At 38.9% G+C, this 23,900-nt stretch overlaps 1 protein-coding gene across 20 annotated transcripts in view; it reads left to right on the top strand.

Moving 5' to 3' along the window:
• The window catches only part of PARD3 (par-3 family cell polarity regulator), a 651,514-nt gene that overhangs the window by 113,996 nt on the left and 513,618 nt on the right, over positions 1-23,900 (top strand). For 19 of the 20 annotated variants that reach the window (XM_047740436.1, XM_047740438.1, XM_047740440.1 and 16 more), the window contains exon 2: positions 569-670. In XM_047740436.1, the coding sequence (XP_047596392.1) occupies positions 569-670 (102 nt within the window). Of the gene's footprint in view, positions 1-568; positions 671-15,419; positions 15,576-23,900 lie in introns of those variants that run through there. The other variant, XM_047740427.1, reaches the window with a different exon arrangement.

The raw sequence follows: 23,900 nt of genomic DNA, 5'->3' as shown, positions 1-23,900 counted from the left end.
TTCTTTATTCTTCCCCAGGATATTAATTATACCTGATTACCCTTGGAGGATTAATACCTTTTGGTAAGGAAGAGTAAGAGTGTGGTTTGTTTGGGGAATTCGTTCTTTGATGGCTCACTGGAGCACTATTGGAACCATAGCAACAGGTGTCCTAAGGACTCTGGACAACACTGTAATCTGGGAATCATGCAGAGTAAGGCTCTAGAATGAAGACGGATGCCACAGCATGTGTGTGCACGCATGTGCGTGAGAGAGAGAGAGACAAACTTAGTCTCTGTGGATGACCAGTCAGTTTGAGTACTGACTCTCCTTTGAAAGAAGTCCAGATAAATGTGGGTGCAGAGTAACTATATGCTATTTGCATTAGTAGTTTTTATGGTAATGTTTAATAATTTTGAGAAGTAGTGTCTGAGCTGCATTCTGAGCACTGAGAAAGTGACAAGATTGGTAATAAAGCATTTTTAAAAAACAAGTGTTTTTAGTAAGTGTTCCGTTTTAGTGATTCTCAGGTGTTAGAGATTCTTTTGGTTATGTAACTTCCTACATTTGATGTTTCTGTTCTCTACAGGATCCAAACTACTGGATACAGGTGCACCGACTTGAACACGGAGATGGAGGAATACTAGACCTTGATGATACCCTCTGTGATGTAGCAGACGATAAAGACAGAGTGAGTTCAAATCCAGGGAAGCCATTCAGGATGCATTTAGTGAAGAAGGGAGGGTGGTTAGGTGGGAGTACTTCCCTTTCTAATTAGAAACTTACTTTAAAGAACATTTGGGTCACTCCCTTTGATATTTTTTTTTTTTTTTAACAATTATTGTGAGTCTTCACTCTACTGAATTCTATGGTATAATGCTTTTCTTGACACCTGGGCTTTATTAAGATTACTATGTTACAGAATTTTAAATTTCCAACTTTTTGAATGGAATTCTCTTTAAAAGTTTCTCCTGCCATTTTTTCCTTTGTCTTAACCAAACTGACCCCCTTTCTTGACAACTGAGGTCTGTTTCTGTGTGTGATAACGCAAGGTCTCTGAGTTCTGACCTGAGCACTGGCCCGTCCCAGAGTGGGCATGGGCAGTGCTCTACCTGGCTCCCCAGGGAGTGGGTGCATCTCAGGGAGCAGGGGCGTCCCAGGGAACAGGTGCATCCCAGGTAGTAGAGGTGTCCCAGGGAGCAGAGGCATCCCAGGCGTCCTCCCCGGATGCGCTCTGTGTTCCAAAAGCCACGCTTTTCTTGGTGTTGCTCTTGGGGAGCTTTTAGACTGTAGGACCATCCTCCGTGTCCTCTGATTTCGGCATCACGAACGGGACCACTCCCAAGCACATCAGTGTTCACTTGCTCTCACCCTTTTGTCCTGCTCTTTGAGGGAATGAGGAGAAGTGACACTCAGTATTTTAGGAATTTGTGACAGAATATTTGGCTTTGCATGTAGATGATTATCGTCATGGGGTGATAGGGCTGGAGCTGACTTTGGCCACAGCCTTGTTTGTGTTCTGGTCGTGATGAAGTTACGGAAGGGCTGCTAGCTGCACACGTCGTGTGTCATCATGTGTGTTATGGCACAGGATAGGTTAAGCCAGCGGTCACATCATGGGGTTGGGGGATGGTGAAGCTGTCTCAGACTCACTCTGGTTCTTCCCGGGGAGCTCTCTCCCTCCCTGTCTCTGCCTTCCTCCCGCTGCCCACCTTCCTCCTCTCCCCCCAACCCAATTCTCTTTCTCCCCCTTCCCTTCCATTCGTGTTACTGACCCTTGGCATCACCCTCCCTCCATGCCTCTACTTGGCTGGGAGATGGCCGAGCACGGCGGTCTTGTCTTCTCGGCTTCTGCTTTCCTGACAGCGCAGTGCCTCATTCCAGAACTGGCAGATATCCTCTATGTTTTCTTGAAATCTTGAGGAAAATGAAAAATCCCAGGTATGAAATAGTGTGTAAATTCAGGGAGATTTGATTCACTAGCACATGCCATTGTGGGGTTTGTCCCGTGTAGGTCCTGCATCGATCAAAAATGCAGAACTGTTCTGCCTGTTTCTGACTTGCTGCTCTTTCTCTTGGTGTCACTTCTCCTTTTTGGGCTTTTCAGTGAACTGGGTGTAAGGTGACTCTCAGATCCTTTTCCTGCCATCCACTTACCTAGAAACTTAAATTACAGTCAATTTATTGGTGTGGTTCAACTTCAAAGCTTAAAGCAACTCTCGATGTTTATGAAGAATTCAAACAGGTGCCCTTGCGCAGCTATAATATTACAGAGAGATGAACTCATGTTATGTTAATCTTTCAATATTTTCCCTTCCCCTTCCTTGTTTTCTTTCTTTCTTTCTTTCTTTTTTTTTTGGTTGCTTTTTCTAATATAAAAATATTGTAGCTCCTGGTGAAGGAAAAGAAGCACATAAAGAAGGAAATAATCACCTGACTCTGCTGCCCAGAGCTCAAACCTGGTGTTGCTTAAGTGGGTTCGGTGGCCTGACTCTTCTCTTTGTTCAAATACTGACACAGACTTTCTTTAAAGTAGAAAGGATTGAACAGTGGCCTGCTTTTCCTCTTTGAGTTGATTATCAATATATTTCCATGCCCATTAACCGTGGCCGTGCCAGCATAGCTGCATACAGCGTTTCGTTTTATGGTTTGGTGTAGTCGTTGCTGTTCTCATTTTGGATACTTAGATTACTGTGGAGAAGGCAGAGGTGGCCATTGGTGTACTTTCGCCTTTGACGTTCTTGCATTCTGAGCAGCAGAGATGAGCGTGCCTGGATTTCTCCACCTGTGTTTCCTTTTTGACTGTGTACAGACAGGCTTTGCCGCAGATGGGTACCATCCTGTTCACACGTTGTGCCTTTCGATAGAGTGAATCAGAATGTTTTAAAGATTGTCTCTGCGGTTGGCCGAGCTCTGGTGTGTTGCTTGGGATAACCTGCTGTGAACTTCGGTTTGCTGGGTGGATAGGATGGGGGGCTGTTCCCTGTCTCAGTGCTCGAGTATATGGAGCTCAGAGGACTCGTGCACATGGCACCTGCAGTCCTACTCTGTGGGTTCACGGAGTACAGGTTACAGTTTCTCACCGTCTGTTCTAGCGCCTCAACTATTAACCTAATAGTTAATTGTGTTTAAAGAAGATTATTATTTTTAGTTGCTGAGTAACAAATTACCCCAAAGACCTAAACAATAGTATCAACCACCTTAACAGTGTGCATGTTTTAGATAGGAAGAATACTGAGATGTAGATGTTCAGCAGTAGGATTTTAAAAAAATCTTTGGAAATGCACTATTCTTTTAGGCTCAGTATATGGCATTTTGGGTGGATGTTCCATGTGTATTTGAAAATAATGTGTATTCTGCAGTTGTTGGATTGTGTGTTCTGTACAGATCAGTTAGGTTAAGGTGGTTGATGCTGTTGTTTAGGTCTTTGGGGTAATTTGTTACAAAGCAGCTGAAAATAATAACCTTCTTTAAACACAATTAACTATTAGGTTACACACATAAATGGAGGAAGAAGCAAATTATCTTCTAAAATAGTTGCTATTAAAATCAGAGGTATTTTATTTTTCCATTTTTTTAAAGATTTATTTATTTGAGAGAGAGAGAGAGAGAAAAAGAGAGGTGGGGAAGGACAGAAACAGAGGGAGAGAATCTCAAGCAGACTCTTACCGAGTGTGGAGCCCCATGTGGGGCTTGATCTCATGACCTGGAGATCTTGACCTGAGCTGAAATCAGGAGTCAGACGCTTGACTGACTCTGCCACCGAGGCACACCTGAAGGAGAATGTTTTAAATATTAGTAAATGAAGTAAGTTTTCAGGGAGTTTTATATCATGCAGATTAAATTCAGTTTCCAAATAGAAAAATGTTAGAGAATACCATGTATTGCAGACTGAGAGAACTTTTAAATTATTGTTTGATTTGTTCAGAGATACTTATTTTTTATTTTTTGTGTTTATGTTCAGAAATCTTTATATATATGTGTATATATATACACACACATATATATGTATATATGATCAATTTAAGTTTTTGAATGAGCTTCTTGGAGGACCCATTTGAAGTTGTAACTATAAAAATATATGTATACGATTAAGAATCCAGACTCTCCACAGTCACATTCGTGGTATTGTCAGATGCATTATTGAGACCGAAGGGTTGCATGTAGTCAGTTGTATGGCTCCTCTCCATGGCTTTGAAATTTGACTCTGATTTAATCATCCTGGAGTGTTTTCAAGTATTTTTGGCAGCTACTCTTGAGTAAGGATTTTGACACCTGTTGTTTTTTTTTTTTTTAGGTTAAAAAAGACATTACAGTTCTCTTACACAATAAAATTGCTCTAAAAAGTGTCCTGTTTAATGAAAATCCCCTGGTCATGTTTAAAATGCAGATAGATACTTAGCCTGGGGAAATAAGGTCTCCATTAGCCAGGCCTGGGCATCTGCATTTTATAAACAGTCCAGGTGGTATTTGGGCTCACTGAACTTTGAAACCATGGTTTAGTGGCCCTGCCATCAGTTTCTGTAATGGGGCAGTTTCTTTCAAAGGTGTAAATTACAGGGGAACCTGGGTAGCTCAATTGGTTAAGCATCTACCTTTGGCTCAGGCATGATACCAGGGTCCTGGGATTGAGCCCTGCATTGGGCTCCCTGCTCAGTGAAGAGCTTTCTTCTCCCTCTCCCTCTGCTGCTCCCCCTGCTTGTGTTTTCTCTCTGTCCATCTCTCTCTCTCTGTAAATACATAAAAAACTAAAAAATAAAAATAAAAAAGGTGTAAATTATATACCAGATCACTGTGAATTTGTGAAATTTTGAAAAATTATTTTTCATAGATATTAGGATTAAGAGGCAACAATTTAAATGATAGCAAGAGAAGATTGAAGTACCTAATTAGTACCTAATTTTGCTCATTATCCTTTAATTATTAGAGTTTCATGCACAGCACTGAGGAAGTTTTGTTTTGGTGCCTACATGATTCCAATGGCCAGGATTTACCCAAGTTCATTCAAAATGGCCTTAGCATGTGTTGTCTTGGGTTCTCGGAGTAGGTTTGGTTTTATAAGATAGAATATTCTAGATCTACTTTGGGTATATAAATGTGCCTTGTTTTATTTGTCCCTACTCTACATTGCTGCTTTCGAGTAAAAGGGAACAGAGAATCCAAGTGTGCACACGGTCATCATGTTTTATTTACTCTTAGTGTCTCATTCTCAGTTTTCTCCGTTGACATTTTGCCAAATGATGAAAAACTGAAATGGTTTCCATGTTATCTGTAGCACCTCTTAGAAGAGCTGTTGTAATGTGTTTGTCTGTATGTGCTTTCCCGAGTGTTAAGCTGTTTCTTGTCTCAATTTCTTCCTGGTTTGGTCTTTGTTATCTGTTATTTATTATTTTAGTGAACCTTTCCTTGGTTCTCCTCAAGTAGGTCTAGGTCATTCCTGGTATTCCTCTGTGTACTGCAGTAAAATTTGAAAATTCCAATTAGATTACAGTAGAAAAATGTTTTGTATTCACTTTTCTCCGCATGCCAGTCACCTGAGACCGATTGTAAGAACATTAAAACTGATTTTAGGTGGACTGACCAAGAACTTAAAGCTGGGGGAAGTGTGCTTTTGTGTGTGTGATCAGCAAGAAGAAAGCCATTTCCATATGTTACCGTCTTCTTTTTCATAACTTTGGTGCTCAAGGTGCTTAGTTGGAAGCATTTCCTTTGTCATCCGTGGGTGTAATTTTGTTTTGACCAGGAATGATGTTGTGTGTGCTATTTTTGTGATGACCTTGGGAAATACTTTTTTTTTTTTAGATTTTATTTATTAGAGAGAGAGGGCGGCGAGCATGGACAGTGGGGAGGGGTAGAGGGAGAGGGCGAGGCAGACTCCCTGATGAGCGGAGAGCCCCACATGAGGCTTGGTCCCAGGGCTGACCCCCAGATCATGACCTGAGCCGAAGGCAAATGCTTAACCGACTGAGCCCCCCAGCGCCAGGCGCTAGGGAATGTCTTCTACCATCTGCTCCTTGCTATTTGTGGAAGAAGGGTTGAAGGGAATAGTAATTTAAACTTTTTGGAAGTTTATATGAGCTTGAGGAGTGGGAGCTGGAGGCCAGGTGCCACGGAGGATTGTTGTGGAGACTGCTGGCTGCTGCTTTTTGGGACGAACCCAGGGTTTCCTGGGGGACAGTTTGGCCAGTGTCCTCAGTTGGAAGCATGTTGAGAAAAGGAGACTTTAAAAATTTATTGGAATCATGGGCAAGCATTAATTTCTGCATGTTGGCTGAAGCTAGTGCTGAGGTATATATCACACATTTTCATCATTCTCCTAACTTAGAAACTGATGTAGTTTTGTGCTCTTGTGTTCACAATATTTCTGCCCCATCAGATGTCTGATGTTAGTATCATTGAAATGTGTTGTAATAAATTTTGCTTTTGAAAACATGTCTGGCACAGCTTTCAGGCAAGGGACATGGTTTAGTTTTAAAAGTTCATTGTTTTCTACTGTTTTGGGTGTTATTTTTTGCTACCTAGGCATAACTCGTTATTTTACTTGTTGTGGCATCAAGTTACTGAAAAATAATCAGGGTCCAGGGAGGTGACAGTAGGAGCGTATCGTGCTTCTCTGTGGAGAATGTGTGTACACATGTCCTTTAAAGGGGGCGTTATACATTCTGTGCCATATTGATAATGTGGAGAGAAGCACTCTTTTGTTTTTATTTATGCCGAAGACAGTCACATCTCTAGTTTTTAGATGAGAATGAAGAACGTATTTTTTGATCTGGAATAGTTTCTAAAACGTGAATAAGCCTGAAGAATGAGCTCTGGAGAAATGGCTTATTTCTTAAATTACAGCGAGAGCTCACAGCTCATAATTGAAACAAATCTAATTTTAATTTCTTTAAAGACTCGATCCTTCTCCTTACATAACACATCGCCAGGCGTGTGCCTGATAAGAGAAAGTTTTGAGATTTAAATTCCTTTGTTGTCAAAACTAGAACACTAAATTGCCGCATGAGGTCAGTTATTTTTTAGAATGTCCGTATCCTGGAGGTAGGAGTGGGCTGAGGGGTTCCTAATAACCTCCTTTTCACCCCCCCCACCTAATTTCTTGTTGACTTGGCCCGTGAATACATTCCTTTAGTTATCCCTAAACATGTGAGAGAATTTTTACAGACTAGGATTTCTGAATAATGATGATGATAACAATAATAATAATAATTTTAAAAGGCAGCACATATAATAATTTCCTTTGAAAGATAGTAAGACTTTTAGATAAAGTATTATCTTATTTTAGACTTATTTTTAGTTATTTTAACTAATTTGCTGAGCACCTATTATGTGCCAGCCGTTATGCTCAGTGCTGTAATACAGTGTCAAACGAAAGGAGACACAGTTTGTCCTTTCGAGGTCCTCATGGGTTATCGTGAGAGTCAGAATTAAACAATCATAGAAATTAAATGTAGAATTACCAACAAATAATGGTCTGAAGATAAGGAGTCATGCCACAAAAGGTGGCACAAAGCATTCTGACCAAGTCATAATGAAGCAAGACTTGCCTAAAAGATACAGTCAGGCTGAATCCACAGGACGGGTATGTGAAAATTGAGAGTGATGGGTGATGAGATGAGTTCTCCATTTGAGAACTGTGTCCCTGGCTGCAGTGGGAGGGTGAATGGATAGGAGCAGGGGAGACGCAGGGATCCTAGTGAGCAGGTGTTGCCAAGGGAGGTGTTAGCAATGGAAGTGGAGTATGTGATTAACTGGGGATTTTCTTATTTTGTTTTTAAATTTCTCCATAATTTTATGACTTCCTAGCTCCAGAATGAAGAAAGCATTAGGCAGTGTTATATATAACTGATAATAGAGTCATCTTTTTAAACTTTAATGTGAATTGGCAGAGGGAAGGACTGATATAAAAGAGTTTGATGACTTGGAATTGAAATGATTTGTATTAAATAGACTTCATTAACTAGACGATTTCATTAATTTCCTCCTAAATGGATTTATTTTAGTTAGGCTCTAAAGAAAATATTTAAATTAAATGCTGAGCAGAGCACCACATGGCTAATTAATTAATTCAGAGAGGTGATTTCCCAACATTTAGATATTTTATGGGTACTGGTTTGCCCACAGCTCTTCGGTTTGTGGGTGGATGAGTTGGGGAGTGCAGGGCCAGGTGTAGCAGAGGTGTTGGTGGTGAGGAGTGCTTGTGGAAGGGAACAAAGAAGGGTGATTGGCCTCCTACATGGTCTGCCAATTGGAAAGGCTTCTCATAAGCATTTGGAGTTTTGAAGTTGGGAACAGCCTGTACAGTGTTGGCTGCTCATAGCTTTCCTAGGGAAAGCAGTCCAGACTTTGTTTGTCTGGGGCCACCCATAGTTTGGGAAGGTGGGGGACAATGTCTCACTCTTCTAGTTATCATATTAATTGTAGGCCAGGGCTTGGTTCTTGCTTTGTTGCACCTTTTATGTTGCTTCACCAAAGATGGGCATCTTGTTTGGGGGGATGAGAAGCCACATGGCCTGGATTTGGATCCCAGCTCCATGATTACTTCATGAGCTTCAGAAATTACTTAATCTCTCTAACCTCAGTTTTCCCATTTCTAAATGGAGGATAGCGATTGTACTTACTTTGTGAGGCTGTGTTAAATTTGAGTTTAAACCTGGGGATTTGTGTTAAGGATTCAACACTCTTTAGCAAAAATAACCAACACATCACTACCACCATCATCATTGAATTATGTTAACACTCATTCTTTTTTTTTAAAATATTTTAAATTAATTATTTTTATTAACATGTAATGTGTTATTTGCCCCAGGGGTACAGGTTTGTGAATCATCAGGTTTACACACTTCACAGCACTCACCATAGCACATACCCTCCACAATGTCCATAACCCAACCACCCCCCCCCCCCCGCAACCCTCAGTCTGTTTTGTGAGATTGAGTCTCTTATGGTTTGTCTCCCTCCAGAGCCCATCTTGTTTCATTTTTTCCTTCCCTACCCCCCACGACTCCCCCACCCTGCCTCTCAAATTCCTCATATCAGAGAGACCATATGATAATTATTTCACTCAGCATAATACCCCCTAGTTCCATCCACGTCACTGCAAATGGCAAGATTTCATTTTTTTTCATGGCTGCATAATATTTTTATATATATATATATATACATATATATATACACACACACACACATATATGTAATATATATATTTATATATATAAATTTGTAATATATATATATATATATATATATATATATATATATATATGCCACATCTTCTTTATCCATTCATCTGTTGATGGACATCAAGGTTCTTATAATAGCTTGGCTATTGTAGACATTGCTGCTATAAACATTCGGGTGCACGTGCCCCTTCGGGATCACTACATTTGTATCTTTAGGATAAATACCCAGTAATGCAATTGCTGGGTCATAGGGTAGCTCTATTTTCAACTTTTTGAGGAAACTCCATGCTGTTTTCCAGAGTGGTTGTACCAGCTTGCATTCCTACCAGTAGTGCAGGAGTGTTCCCCTTTCTCCGCATCCTCGCCAACACTCATTCTTTTAATACTAGTTTCTAATGATTTAAAAAGACAAATAAGCCATGTTACTTTGGGTATTTTTTAATGAAAAATATTCTGTAATGTTTACTTGCATTTATGGGTTTTTTTGGTTTTGTTTTTTTACATTTCTATCAATTTGAAAAGAGCTTGGTAATTATTACTCAGTAATACTTGTTGGAAGAAATACATTATTTTTTAATCCTTGACATTTGAGGATTTCCACTATACTGTCAATATGCATATTCTTCTGAACAGAAAAAAAGTGACCCCGGTTTCAATTTTTAGTGGTTGGGAGTCAACAAGGACTAGGTCATTAAAAAAAATAAAGCATGAATAGACTTGGCATCAAAAGCAAAGGCAACAAAACAAGTGGGAACACATCAAGTAAGAAAGCTTCTGCTCATCAAAAACATGAAAAGACTGCCTATGGAATGGGAAAAAATATTTGCAAAACATTTATCTGATAAGCGTTAATATCCAAAATACATAAAGAACTCAAATCTTTCAAGAGCAGAATACCAAAGAATCCAATTTAAAAATGGACAGAGGAATTGAATAAACATTTTTCCAAAAACGTCATATAAATGGCTAACAGATATATGAGGAAGAGCTGCTCAACACATCAAGGAAATGGCGGTTAAAAGCACAGTAAGATATCACCTCCTACCTGTCCGAATAGCTATGCTCAAAAGACAAGAGATAACTAGCGTTGGTGAGGATGTGGAGCAAAGGGAGCGCTGGTGCACTGTTGGTGGCTCTGAACTGGTGCAGCCACTATGAAACCAGTATTGGGGGTCCCTCAAGAAGTGAAAACTGGAACTACCGTATTATCCAGCAACGCCACTTCTGGGTATATTTCTAAAGAAAATCAAATTATCTCAAAGAGGTATCTGCACTCCCAGGTTCATTGCAGTATTGTTCATAGTAGCCAAGGTATGGAAACAATCTAAGTGTCCATCAACAGATGAATGGATCGGGAAGATCTCACATCCGTGTGAGTGTGTGTGTGTGTGTGTGTGTGTGTGTGTGTAATGGAGTATTATTCAGCCATTAAAAGGGCATTTTGCCATTTATGATAACGTGGGTGAATCTCTTTGAGGGCATTATTTTAAGTGAAATAAGTCAGACAGAGAAAAACAATATATGTGTGTGACCTCACATATAGAATCTAAAAAAGGTGACTTCCTAGAAAGAAAGCCAGAATTATGGTTCCCAGGGCCTGGGAACTGGGAATAGAGGAGTGGTATTGGTCAAAGGGTACAAACTTAAGATGAATAAATTCTGGGAACCTAGTATACGGCATAGTGATTATAGTTAGTAATGCTATATTAAATGCTAAAAGTTGCTAAGAGTAGATCTTAAATATTCTCACCACACAGAAGAGATGATAATTATGTGATGTAGTTATTAACTAATGCTAAAGTATTAATCATTTTGTAATATGTAGGTGTATCAAATCGACACATTAGACATCTTACACAATGTTACATGTCATATTGCAATACAGCTCTGGGGCAGGCAGTGGGGAGGCAGGCCTTGTTTTCAGTCTTAAAACACTACCTGGTCAGCAATAACAATTCTCCAGAAAAATAGCACATCTCAAAACAAGCACTCCAGAATAAAAGCTACCAGACGCTGCTTTATAATAATATGCATCTTTAAAAATACCTAGTTTAAGTTTTCCTTTCATCTCTTGAATGAAATATGTAAAATTCAGCTTTTCATGTATATAATAAACCATTGTCACATAAAGGGGAAAAAAGGAGGAAGATTGGTAGCTGTTGATTTCTTCTTCTTCATTAAAATTTTCAAAGTAATTTTGGAGAAGTAATTATGTATGATAAAGAAGATTATCCCATTCATTTATTCATTCACACAGGATAGAAATCATGTGGAAAGTAGCAGATTTTTTTTTTTCTCCTGGATTTTATATTGGAAGCAGAAGAAAATTGGCATGGCTTGTACCCTTTGATTCTACTAATGTAATTCCAGAATAAATCAACTAATAAAGCTAAAAATTTTTTTTGGAACATCAAAGTAAAAAGCTTCTGCATATATGTGGTAAGAGTTTAACATCCAAAATAAATGAAGAACTCCTACAACTCAATAGCAAAAGAACAACCCCCCCAAACAAAAATAATGAAAAACAAACAAACAAACAAACAAACCAGTCAGATTAAAAAATGGGCAGAAGATCTAAATAGACATTTTCCAGAGAAAGACAACAGGTACATGAAAAGATGCTCAGTCTTATTAATCATCAGGGAATTGCAAATCAAAACCACAATAAGATGTCACTTCACATTTGTTAGAATGATGGTTATTAAAAAAAGATAACTAACAGGGTTGTTGAGGGTGTGGAGAAAAGGGAACCCCTGTGCACTCTTTGTGGGGATGTAAATTGGTGCACTATGGACAAGGTATGGGGAGTTCCTCAAAAAATTAAAAATTTTTTGATCCAGCCATTTTACTTCTGGGTATTTATCTGAAGAAAACAAAAACAGTAATTCAAAAGCAGATATGTGACATGTTCATTGCAGCATTATTTACAGTAACCAAGGCATGGGAACAGCCTAAAGCGTGCACTGATGGATGGATAGAGAAAGAAATGGTGGCGTATATATATATAGGGGAATGTTACCCAACCCTAAAAATAGTGAAATTTTGCCATTTGTGCCAACATGGATGGACCTCAAAGGCATTATGCTAAGTTAGAAAAGGACAAATACCGTATGATCTCTCTTTATATATGGAATCTAGAAAAGAAAAAAACAACCCCTTACCCCCAACTTACAGATGCAGAGAATATATTGGTCGTTACAAGGAGGGCAAGTGAGAATGGGTACTTTTTTTTTTTTTTTTTTTAGTGAAAATAAATAAAAACAATTTTTAAAAAATCGAGTTCAACCTAATTGTAGTACACACTGTGGCAGGATATGGTTACACCTTTGTATAAATATGTATGTATCACTATTGATATGTATCAACATTGTATCAATATACATATTAATATCGATACAAACACCTTTGTTTAAATATGTATCAATATACCTTTGATAGATATGGTAGTGTCCTCATAGACTCTCAGGCTGTGAAGAATGAGGGCAAAGAAGGTATTAAGGGTGACTTTGAGAGTTTTAACTGGAGCAAGTAGGGTAGGGGTTATGGAGGTTTCATTTACTGTGGGAGGTTCATTTAAGTAGATGACTTAGGAATGGAATAAGGATACAGGGTTAGGGGAGTCAAATCTCCTTCCTATTGGGACATTTAAGTGATTTTGTAATGCCTTTGAGACTTCTAAGCAAGGGTGTCACGTAGGTGGTTGGACATAGATGTCTGGAGCTCAAGGGAAAGATTAGAGTTGGAAACACGAATTTGGAATAAATGGTATTTAAATAAATTTCCATGTGACAAAAATTTATAATAATAACCTCATAACCTTTATTGGTTTCTTTGATACACACCCTTGACTTAAAATTTGTCTTGATTATGATGGAAAATACTAGTAAATTTTAGTTAGGAAATTAATGTAAAATGTGGAAAAGGAACTCAAGTTCCCCTGAATTAACACAGTTGAATGAAAATAAGGTAAAATTTAGATTTTGAGAAAAACAGTGGCGTTTAAAAGGCTGTGAAGTGTGCAGGGAGACTGCTTCTTAGACACAAGACAGTGGTAATATCAGTCCAAGATACATACAGAAAATCACACTCTGACAGCCACTACAAATTTGTGAGTTTTATAACCAGACTTTTAATGTTGGAAGGCATTCACATGACTGCCAGCCTGGAAAGTGCATATTTAATATAATAAGAGCACATAGTATAAAACTAGAAAGCCACCTAGAATGTGGGAATTACAGACTCCATATCCCGTGTTTCACAATTCTGATATTTCTTGCACCGGAATATCTGGTATATTGCTTGACCTCTTTACTTACGAAAAATTGATCAGCAACACTTCTTTTTAAGGGGATAGTCAAATGGTGACTGTTTGTTCTCAGGCATTATTAGCAGCAACGTATAGAGATTTCTGTTATAGGAACTTGAGACTGAAACAAAGCTGCACTTACCATTTCCTGTAACAGCATCATTTTCTTTGATTTAGTCCAGACATATTTATTGAACATCTCTTCCATTCCACACAAACCTTGAGAGATTGAAATGAATAGGGAATGGGTTACCTTTAGGGAATCCCATTGTGAAATAGGAAGATGAAAACGCTAACAAAACATTTTTCCGGTAAGACCATTTTCTGTAATATGGTTGTGTCTTTTTCTTCTAGTATAAATTAAAATAATAAATAATAGTGAGTACTATTATAGTAGGAAATATTTCATATATAGGTGGGGATATTCAGGTAGGATCAGTTGGGAGACATGTTCTGGTCAGCCTACAGAGCAGAAATGCTTCCTTAAATCCCCATTGCCAGTTCTGATTTTTCCCTCTCTGCCAGAAAATCAGCCTTCTCTTCAGATCGTCTCCCTTCTACAGTTGTTAACACAACAGATCTCTGCTCCTCACATTGTCTTGGTGGAGGATTAGATTTGTTTTCTTTTTGCATTCCAGTACTTTTATAAAATACAATGTAGATTAATTACAAGGAAAAATTATCTTGTGTTTTGCTTGCTTCTGTTTCATCTGTGATTAGAGTTAACGGACATAAAAGAATGCTGTCAAATTGCTTAAGAGTTTCCAAAAAGCTTACTCTATTTCTGTACTTCCCTGGAGTCTGGGGTGATGCTTTCAACAGCACCATAGTATGTAACTCTTTGTTAAATAGTGTTGCCTTTAAAATTCCTGTGTTTGCATTATTTATCAGTGAGATATTCTGTGAGATATTCTGGTATAGGCTAATGTTTGGTTCTGCAGTTTCTTTAATAATTGGTATGTATGTGTTTTTAAAATAATGCATACTTCTTAAAAAATAGTAAACTCCTAAGATTGTGGCTAAATCAAAACATGACCTTGAAAGTAATTGCCATCAACCCTTGGTTAGGCTTGTGTATGTCCTGAAGTGTTGAGTTTTGTGAGACTCTGGCATTAATAGTAATGAGTATTAATTGTGTCGCAGGTATTTGTAGTGTCCAGTACTCACTGGAAACCTAATTCTTTGTTTTCGTGGGTATCTTACTTTCGCGATCTCTCCTCACACTCAGCCTCTGTTCAATTAGACCTGAGATAAAGTGAAGAAAAGATGCTCTTGATGCCTTTTGAAGGGACATAAGAAGACCTTTCCTCTCCTTCCTGGGACACAGGAGAGGTATTCCAGATAACTAACTCATTTTTTCCTGTGAATATTTTGTCCTGTATTTTTCAGAGTAAAAGGTGTATATTTGGGGGGAAAAGGTGGATATTTGAGACTTGATCACTTCATTTCTTTTTCACTGGAAGAAGAGAATATTCCAGGAGATTGACAGTCGTGCTAGGATGGCTCCTGTTTTGAAGTAGGAGCTGTGTTTTGATCCTATCCTGCTGTCGGTTTTGGCAAGGAATGAGTTAAGGAGACTTCTTTGAACCTGGTGTGTTTACTCACACCCTGCTGACTGGAAGATGTGTTGCTACACCCTGTTTTACTCCTGACAGACTACCTGTGGCCTGTTTAACTGGTGATGGTTGTTTTCATTTGGGGTGGTGGAGCTCCTCCCTGATCTCCCTGGTGAGCCCGGAACCAATGCTGCCATATGCAAAACTTGTGTCTCCATTGAGGGTCACCTAAGTGGAACGATTCTGTCCTATATTGCCCACCTGTTTTCAATTAGTTACCCTTCCTAGAGGACTGAGCAAAACACAGATCATATGTCTGGGTTTTGGTGGCTATTTATTTGGGAATCCTTTATTCTGTAGTTAGTTTTGGAATCTGAGTCACTGTGGATTTTGCCTTTCTAATGGACTGAGATGGCAGACAGATTGAAGAGGAAACCTGCAAAGAGGTACTACACTTTTTCTGGTACCTTTCGGAAGGATTCAGTGAAAGCGCTGAGGTTTTCAAGGTCTTCAAACCTCAAAAGAACTACGTCAGAAATCAGCAAAAGGCAGGTTGGTACAGAAATTTCTGATCCCTTTATATCTCCTTTGGAGTTAAAATGAACATTCCTTGTGTTTGTTTCTTAATATTCTTTTGAAAAAGTTTCTTGATTTCTTTGAACATTGTTTTATAGCTACAAAATCATATTGGTGTTTTCTGTGCCTTCAGTGCATTTGTGGATGTTTATTATTTGTGTGTATATTTATTGATTTACCGTGTGGGTTTAAATTGCTTACTATGTGTTACAACACAAGGTTGTGATGTTATCGAAGATTGATTACTAATATGAAATCTCCTACTAAAACATTGTTTTAGAAGGACCCTCATGTTACCCAAGATCTCATTGACTTTTATGCATAAACAAAATATTAGAATATAAGTAAATTAATATTTATACAAATTCATAGGAATATTATTCCAGAAGACTGTTTGGAAGGAAAAATACTTTGAGGCTACTGAATGGAAATAGAAATGTTAGGAAGAGATTCTGGTTGTGTGCTTTCTTGATGTGTTGTTTTACTGTTTATGTGCTGAATATATAACTTGTCCAGATAATGCCTAGCATGTCTTTTAAAAGTACTGTGTTAGAAATGGAAAGATTCCCTTCTTTAATGTTACTATCTTTGGAGCTATTTTTCAATTACCAAACAATAATAATTGAGAAGAATTACACATAATCACGCACCACACACAAAATACAATTTTTTTCCTTTATAATTTATTGTTGGACTAGAGCCATAGATTGCGTTCTCCAGCCCCCCCCCCCCCCCATGGCCTTTTGGTGGAATGGTTCTTTTTGAGCTCAATTAAATAATATCCATGTCTCTACTGGTGAAAAATTGTTTTTTCAACATTACAGTTAAATGCTTCAGAACTAATTCCTTCTTTTATAGCTCAAAATCAGCCCAATATTTATCTGGGAAGTTTGTGATTGGTTGCGTTTTAGAACATCTCTCAGTGGTCTATAGAGGTGGACACTGGAAATTATTTTGTATCATCCATTCTATACTTTAGTCCTCAAATTTCTTAATTTAAAGATTTGCTAAATCCTGAGTAGTTTTAGTTCTCTCTTTTCCCTTGCTTTTCCTTATTATTATGGAGAATACTGACTTGTTAGACGCAGATCAAGTCCAGAGACATTCCAAATCTCTGCAATGTGTTTCCTCTGGCAGAAATCACAACCATAATAGATGTTTGTTGGTTAAGAATTCTGAACAATCCTGAATCATTTCAGTATGGCATTGTTTATGTTCAGATCAATATAGTTTGAGTTAAGGACACAGAGTAAAGCCTGTTTTTAAGAAAGGAAACTTTCTATGTAGAGTATGTAGAAACCAATACCAGCAAGGAATGAGGAAATGAAGGGTACTATTTCAGTAGCCAGAATCCTTTCTCTTCACTCTTGAAGAAGCATTGAATTTAAAACTCTGCTTGATGGGCGCCTGGGTGGCTCAGTGGGTTAAGCCGCTGCCTTCGGCTCAGGTCATGATCTCGGGGTCCTGGGATCGAGTCCCACATCGGGCTCTCTGCTCAGCAGGGAGCCTGCTTCCCTCTCTCTCTCTCTCTCTCTCTCTCTCTCTCTCTCTGCCTGCCTCTCCGTCTACTTGTGATCTCTCTCTGTCAAATAAATAAATAAAATCTTAAAAAAAAAATAAAACTCTGCTTGAACTCAAGGGTGGGGGCCTTTGTGTTGGCATTTGATACTTGAGAATTTAAATATGAGTGCCTTGCATTGTCATTAAGGATTCTGTGGCATTGTTTATAGAAGTAGGGTGTAGTTCTCTGCCAAAATCCAATTTGTTTAATTAAATTCTGCTGAGCATTTCTAACTTCCTGTCCTAAACTACTTCTAATTACTTGTAGTTTCAGTGGTGGTAATAGTAGGCATGGCATTCTGCTCTTACAAACATGCTTTTTAAATGATTAACATATAAGCTGTCTGGTAAAATGTGTTACTTTTTTCTTTTAAAGATGAGATGTGGTTTTTTGGAGGGGGCGTGGGGACATTGGTGGTGTAGATAAAGAGCTCTGTTAGACCTGCACAAAGTTTTGGGGTCAATTTATGAATGAGAGTGTGTAACACTAATGAAGATAAAGACACTTTTTTTTTTCCCCCTCAAGCAAGATACATCCTCCCTTTAGAAATCATTTCTTTGCTGGATGCCAGTATGTGACATTTAAACAACCGTATAATTTCAGTTTTGTGTATCACTTTGCTTGAGCAAAGGTTTCTGTGGAAATTATAAGCATCAAAATCATTGTTCTGTATATTTTTTGGAGGGGTGGGAGGTTACAGTTAGAGTAAGAGTATAATGATACCTCTGAGAGTTGTCTCAAAAATTGTGATCACGTGTTAAATGGAAAAAGAAAAGTAACAGAAGCTGAAGTGTTGTATATTGGATAGTTTGCTGGGCTCACAAGGCAGGGGGTTGAATTTCAAGCATGTATGATTGAAACATCTGCCTTAGCCAAAAGCAGACCCTGGTTTTGAAGGAAATGGTTGAAATCCGTGCATCAAGATGTGCGCATGACCCCGTGTGTGTGGGTTAGTCATTTTCTTCACTACCAGTACGGTGGTTATTTACCTGTAGATCTGTATGTGCTGACTTCTAGATCTTGATTATATATAAAATTACAATCTAGATGTAGAAGTAGCAGAATGATACATTCTGACAAAGTTGCTTAATGGTGGGAAAACTAACTCAGAAAGTTAGATGATGTTTAAAAAACTCAAAAAGAAAGCTTAAGAGCTTAAGTTAGATATACAGTTTACAATTTATTAAAAAGCCTTCCTTGGTCAGTAGAATACCCAGAACTATAAGGAATGCTGCCTTGATCTTCTAGGGCCTAACGGTGATTATTTTGAACCCCTTGGTACTTTTGCACAGGTAAACAGCAAAGGAAATTGGGTGGGTTTTCTGTTAAACTTCCTAGAAATGTGCACTCTCTAGTGTATGTATGAGAAGATAACATACCAGTTTTCCTTGTTAAGTGCCACATGTGGAAGAATGACTGCTAATCGGAGTCTAGCGCTGTCCACAAAATTGGATTTTTATGCTAGTTATTCTCTCCATTATAGACGTGCCCCTCATTGTCCACGAGAAAATGCAGGTTTGTCTGGCGTAATACAATCCTGTTGATCATAAGACACTAATAAAACATCTGTTCTCAGTAAGTGCCAATAGGAAACTGCTTTAGGATATTTAATGAGTTAGGAATATATAATACTTCTTTTTTATAAAGTAGTTATTATACAGGTGGTTGTTTTTCTTCTTCTGAGAGAGAGTGACTTAGATTGCTAAATGGAAAGTAGAATGTGTATCTGTGGGCAACTCCGAAGGGTGGTCTTTTTTTTCTCTCTCCCCACCCGCCCCTTCCTTACCAGAACAGTTTCCTATTCATAGTTGTAAAGATAGTTTTGGCTACTATTGTTACCCAGATGTAAAGGAGAAATGGGTTTTGTTTTTAATCGAAGTTGACACACATTGTTACATTAGTTTCAGGTGTATGATGTAGTGGTTCAGCAATTCTGTTCTTTATGCTGTGCTCACCCCAGGTGTAGCTGCCACCTGTCCCCGCACCCCGCCATTTAACAGTCATCGACTACATTCCCTCTGTTCTACCTCTCCTGTATGTGACTTCGTCTGTAACCAGAAGCCTGGATCTGCCCGTCCCCCTAACCATTTTGCCTATCCCCCCGACCCCTCTGGAGGGAAATGTGTTCTTGGTAAATTTTGGGATGTTGCTGTGTGGATATTAAAAGATTATTGAATTGGGGCGCCTGGGTGGCTCAGTGGGTTGAGCCTCTGCCTTCGGCTCGGGTTGTGATCTCAGGGTCCTGGGGTCGAGCCCTGCATCGGGCTCTCTGCTGAGCAGGGAGTCTGCTTCCCTCCGCCACTCTGCCTGCCTCTCTGCCTACTTGTGATCTCTCTCTCTCTGTCAAATAAATAAATAAAATCTTAAAAAAAAAAAAGATGATCGAATTTGGCCCATTACTACTCTTACGTTGTGAAGTTGTATATTCTTGCTTTTCTCAACTCAGTTAATACAATTCATATTTTCTAAGCTTAAATATAATTCATATTTTCAAGAGTAGCACGTAATTTTTTAAATATTAACTTTAGCTTTACCCATGCAATTAGGTGCATATCATTGTACTCAAAATATTAGTTAAAAAAAATATAAACCTTAAGTATTTGCTACCCTACGACTGTCCTAGGGTAGGTAAGTTTTCTTTCCAAAAACACACTATCCCAGTTTGAGAGATTTCTGATTTGCATGGAAGCAGGCTCTCCGTAGTTACTCTTAGGGAAATGTTGTGTTGGCCACTAGGTGTTAATTGTAGTCCGCAGTTCTCCACTGACATTTCTTTATTAAGAGGGTTTGTTGTGAAATGACAGCCAACTTTAAAGGAGGCTGCAGTAATCGTGGATTTGAAAAGAGATGAATTCAGAGCATCTAAGACCTAAATAGACAGGGAAGCCAAGGGCACGTCGGTGAAGTACACATAGGTGATAAATTCTGTGATGGAATTTATTATCCTCAAGGTATTTTTAGAAAAGACTGTTGAATACAGTTTTCTGGAAAGAATGAAGTGAAGCCAGGGTCTGTAGCTTAATGCTTTCTCCACATCCCTTCCTTCAGGTAGTAGGCTCGCTACATCCCCATATAACCAGGACAGGCTTTTGAGTAAAGAACTTAGGTAGTTGGAGGATCAGTATATATTTTCTGAAAAGCAACAGTTGTTCCACAGGGAGCACACTAAAATGGGGTGGATACAGTGCAGTTGATCAGGGAGAGCATAACGTATATTCTAAACTAGTGGATACATGACCACGGAGAGGACCTGTCTCTCTCAGATTGAAAAAAAGATGATTGTGTCTGCCACGTGGGAACATGTAGCTGCTTGGTGAGAGTGGGTGCTCGGCTGGTGGTAAATTTTGCTTCCCATTCTGGGTTGGGAACTAAGTGTGCTGTAATTTTTGTTGATTTGTGCTTTAAAAACCTTTAGTTTTGTTCTCCATCATGAGGGTGGGTGAGAAAAATAAAAACTTTTGCATAAATAATAAGTGTAAGTGGCGAAAGGGAGAACAGTTAACCTTTGGAACAAAAGCCGTATGTAACTAATCCCAGGATTTCCACCCCCAGCCCCATATGTCGATTTTAGAGTTGTATCTTTAAAACCGTAAAACATGTTTTTGAAGCTTATGACCCACTTCTCCTTCCCCTTAGGAATGCTACTTCTGGATTCTAATAGCAGTCATAGCTTAGCGAATGCTGATCTTCCTAATGGTTGGAAGGATTGACATTAGGGCTTAAAAAAATCAATTCTCTTTGATTTGGAAATACATATAATCATATTTTGGCAGGGATTTTACCCTTTTCAATTTCTACTAACCCAAGTGTTTAAGTATATCTTGCAGCATTATATGGTAACATCAGCCTGTTGGTATTTCTACTTTTCTTGAATTTAATGTTCTTTAGGAGTTTGAAATACAATATTGTATGTCAGTTATAAAAAAAAAGTTGAAAAAAAGAATCTCTGTCCCTGTAACACAAAGCATGACTTTATTAATAACAGTCATTCTTTGGTTTTCTGGCTTTGGAAGGCTTTTCAGCGTAATCTTTTGGTAGGATTCATAAGTAGCTTTGTTATAGAGAATATATTTTAGTTTTTCATAGTAGACTTTTATCTTCATTATAGGATATAAAGCCAATTTTTAAAAAAAAATTTTATTTTTTTATTAACATATAATGATTATTAGCCCCAGGGGTACAGGTCTGTGAATCGCCAGGTTTACACACTTCACAGCACTCACCATAGCACATACCTTCCCCAGTGTCCATAACCCAACCACCCACTCCCTACCCCTCTCACCCCGGAAAGCCAAATTTTTAATAAAAAACTTTGGAATATGTTTTTTTTTAACCTATATTTTGAAGAGCATCTGAGGAACTTGGTACCTTAGGTAAAATATCTTTAAAAATTCACCTTTTGATGCTATTCATCAAAATGTGGGAAAATAGGTCTCCTGTCAAAGGTCCTCTTTCTTTTCAGTAGTTCTAAGCCAATCATTACCTTCTTCCCCTGACCATGTGTAGTTTTGTTAATAGTTAGAGGTATTCCGCTCCTCCCCCTAACTGTCTCCCGTTTTCATCCGCTGTATTCACAGCTATGTCCCTGACACCTAGAACAATTTCCCCAGGATGGAGGAAGCTCTCAGTGTTTGTTGAATGAAAGGATGAAATGAATAGAAATGAGTTAATACCCAAAGTGTCTTTGCCTTGAGAGGGCCCTTTTGGGCAAATAGGATTTTTCTTCTTCTCTTGATTTCCATGAAAATGAAATATTCGTTATTACATGTAAGTATAGCTTTACACAGAAGGCTTTATAAGCAGTGGTCCCTTCTACCTGGATTTGAAGACATTTATATTGTGTTAGTCCTAATAATGAAATCCTGTAAAGCTAGGTTTGGAGGAAGAGAGTTTTGTCTTTTTCCTTTCTCTCTCTCTCAGCTCTAATAGGATTTTGAAGTGACTCAAATGGATGTGAACTGTGAGAGAGACTTTCTAGTTCACACCTTCCGTGGACTTAGTGGGGGCCGTGGGGGCCGTAAAGTGTGACCTGGACTGAGCAGGTTGTATTGGATAGAGAGCGCTTATAGAATCCCACCACAGACCTGCGCTCACCGACTAGGAAGGGTTCTGTGTAACGGGGTATTTTTATGCTGCTGGAACCTGAACTTGCTTGATCTGGCCAAGAAGTCTGGCTGAGCTGTGGTTATCAAGCACGGTCCCAGAGCCCTTTTTGTTTGCGTTTGCAGTTGTGGCCGAGGACAGCTGTCCGTCGCTCAGCTGTTTCATTGCTTTTGATCTATGGGGAAGTGGCAATTACTCTGTTGCACATCTTTCCACCTTCACTGCCCCAGGCTGCCTGGGGAAAATCTGTATCCATCAACAGTCTGCCCAGGACGTGGAAGGATGAAGGAGAAAATGTGGCAGCATCAGTCTGCTGCTTTTCCTTCCTTCCTTGATTTTCAGAAAATCTGTTTCTCACTCCCTTTTTCCTTTTTCTTTTTTTTTTCTCACTCCCTTTTATGTGACCTTAGAACATGAAAAGAGCAGGTATTTTTTTTTCCCTTCAGGCCCCACAAATGAGAACAGAGCTTATTATGATGTTTTTCTTTTAACAAAATCATCACAGTATAATGAGTATTTCCTATAGAATTTAAGACTGAACATGGGTACAGTAGTTGACATTACCATGCTGCTTCATTTATCAGGACCAAGTCCACGGGGCTGGGGATTGGGCTGTCAGTCTTTGGGTTTGTCCGGTTGGCTGCACTGGAAAGATGGGTCCCCTCGGTTGGTCCCCTGACACGCATATATGAGTCCTTCAGTGTGTCCAAACCGTCTACTGCGGATGTATCTCAAATAGAGCGAGGTACAGAATCCTCTTAAATCATGCATTTTTTGGTGCCAGAAAGTGTCAAATAAAACTCTTTTTGTATAATGTTCCGTGGCTCAGTGATGACTACAAGGACAACAAGGTAGTTTTAAATCACTGTGCTGCTTTTGAAGTAGCCGTAGTGAATGCCATCGCAGAGCAACGCACCTTTGGTCTTCTCACCGCTGGCCTCCGGTGCCTTGGCTGTCGGTAAATGTGTTTTCTGAAACTCTGGAGCACAGTCACTCTTTCTTAGAAATGGAGTTCTTACTACTTTAACAGGAAGATTGTTCCTTCCAGCTTGGCTTGCCCTTGTTAATGTGTTCATTTTAATGTTTAGATTTTGTTCTTGGATTTCCAAACCAGTTTCTCAATCTGTGTCAATAATCATGTCAATAATCACTAGCTATTTATAATTAAGTTTAGGATATTTCTGAAAGAGCTGGAATAGATTGGCTTCAAATTTGGTCCACACAAGATTCAAAACTTCCATTTTTAGTTTTTGGAGTCATCCATGTTAACGTGTGTGTTCATTGCCTCCCGGTGTCCTGCCTTGAAGGATAAGGGAAAGGGGAGCAAGCTCAGAAGGAGATGCGCAAATGTTGCACCCTCTAGTGGACAGTAGGGGGATAGACCTAGGAGTGGATTCAGTCCTGTTGAGTTATTCCTCGAGTGCCATCTAGAGTCTAACAGTAAGACTGAATTAACCTTTGAGCTTTGACAAAGAGCGTGGAAGAAGAGATTCTTAGATACCTTGTTTTGTATTGGGAATCTGTAGTGATTGAAGTCAGTAGCCGTTTCTTGCTACTTGATTAGCCATATGATTAGTATATATTGCATGAATACACATATGAGGACTTAAAAATCATTAATGCCTCAGTAGTGTACC

The sequence above is a fragment of the Lutra lutra genome, chromosome 8 (genome assembly GCF_902655055.1).
Source record: "Lutra lutra chromosome 8, mLutLut1.2, whole genome shotgun sequence".
NCBI lineage: Eukaryota > Metazoa > Chordata > Mammalia > Carnivora > Mustelidae > Lutra > Lutra lutra.
The sequence above is the reverse complement of the archived record's forward strand: the minus strand, read 5'-3'. Positions and strand labels throughout refer to the sequence as shown.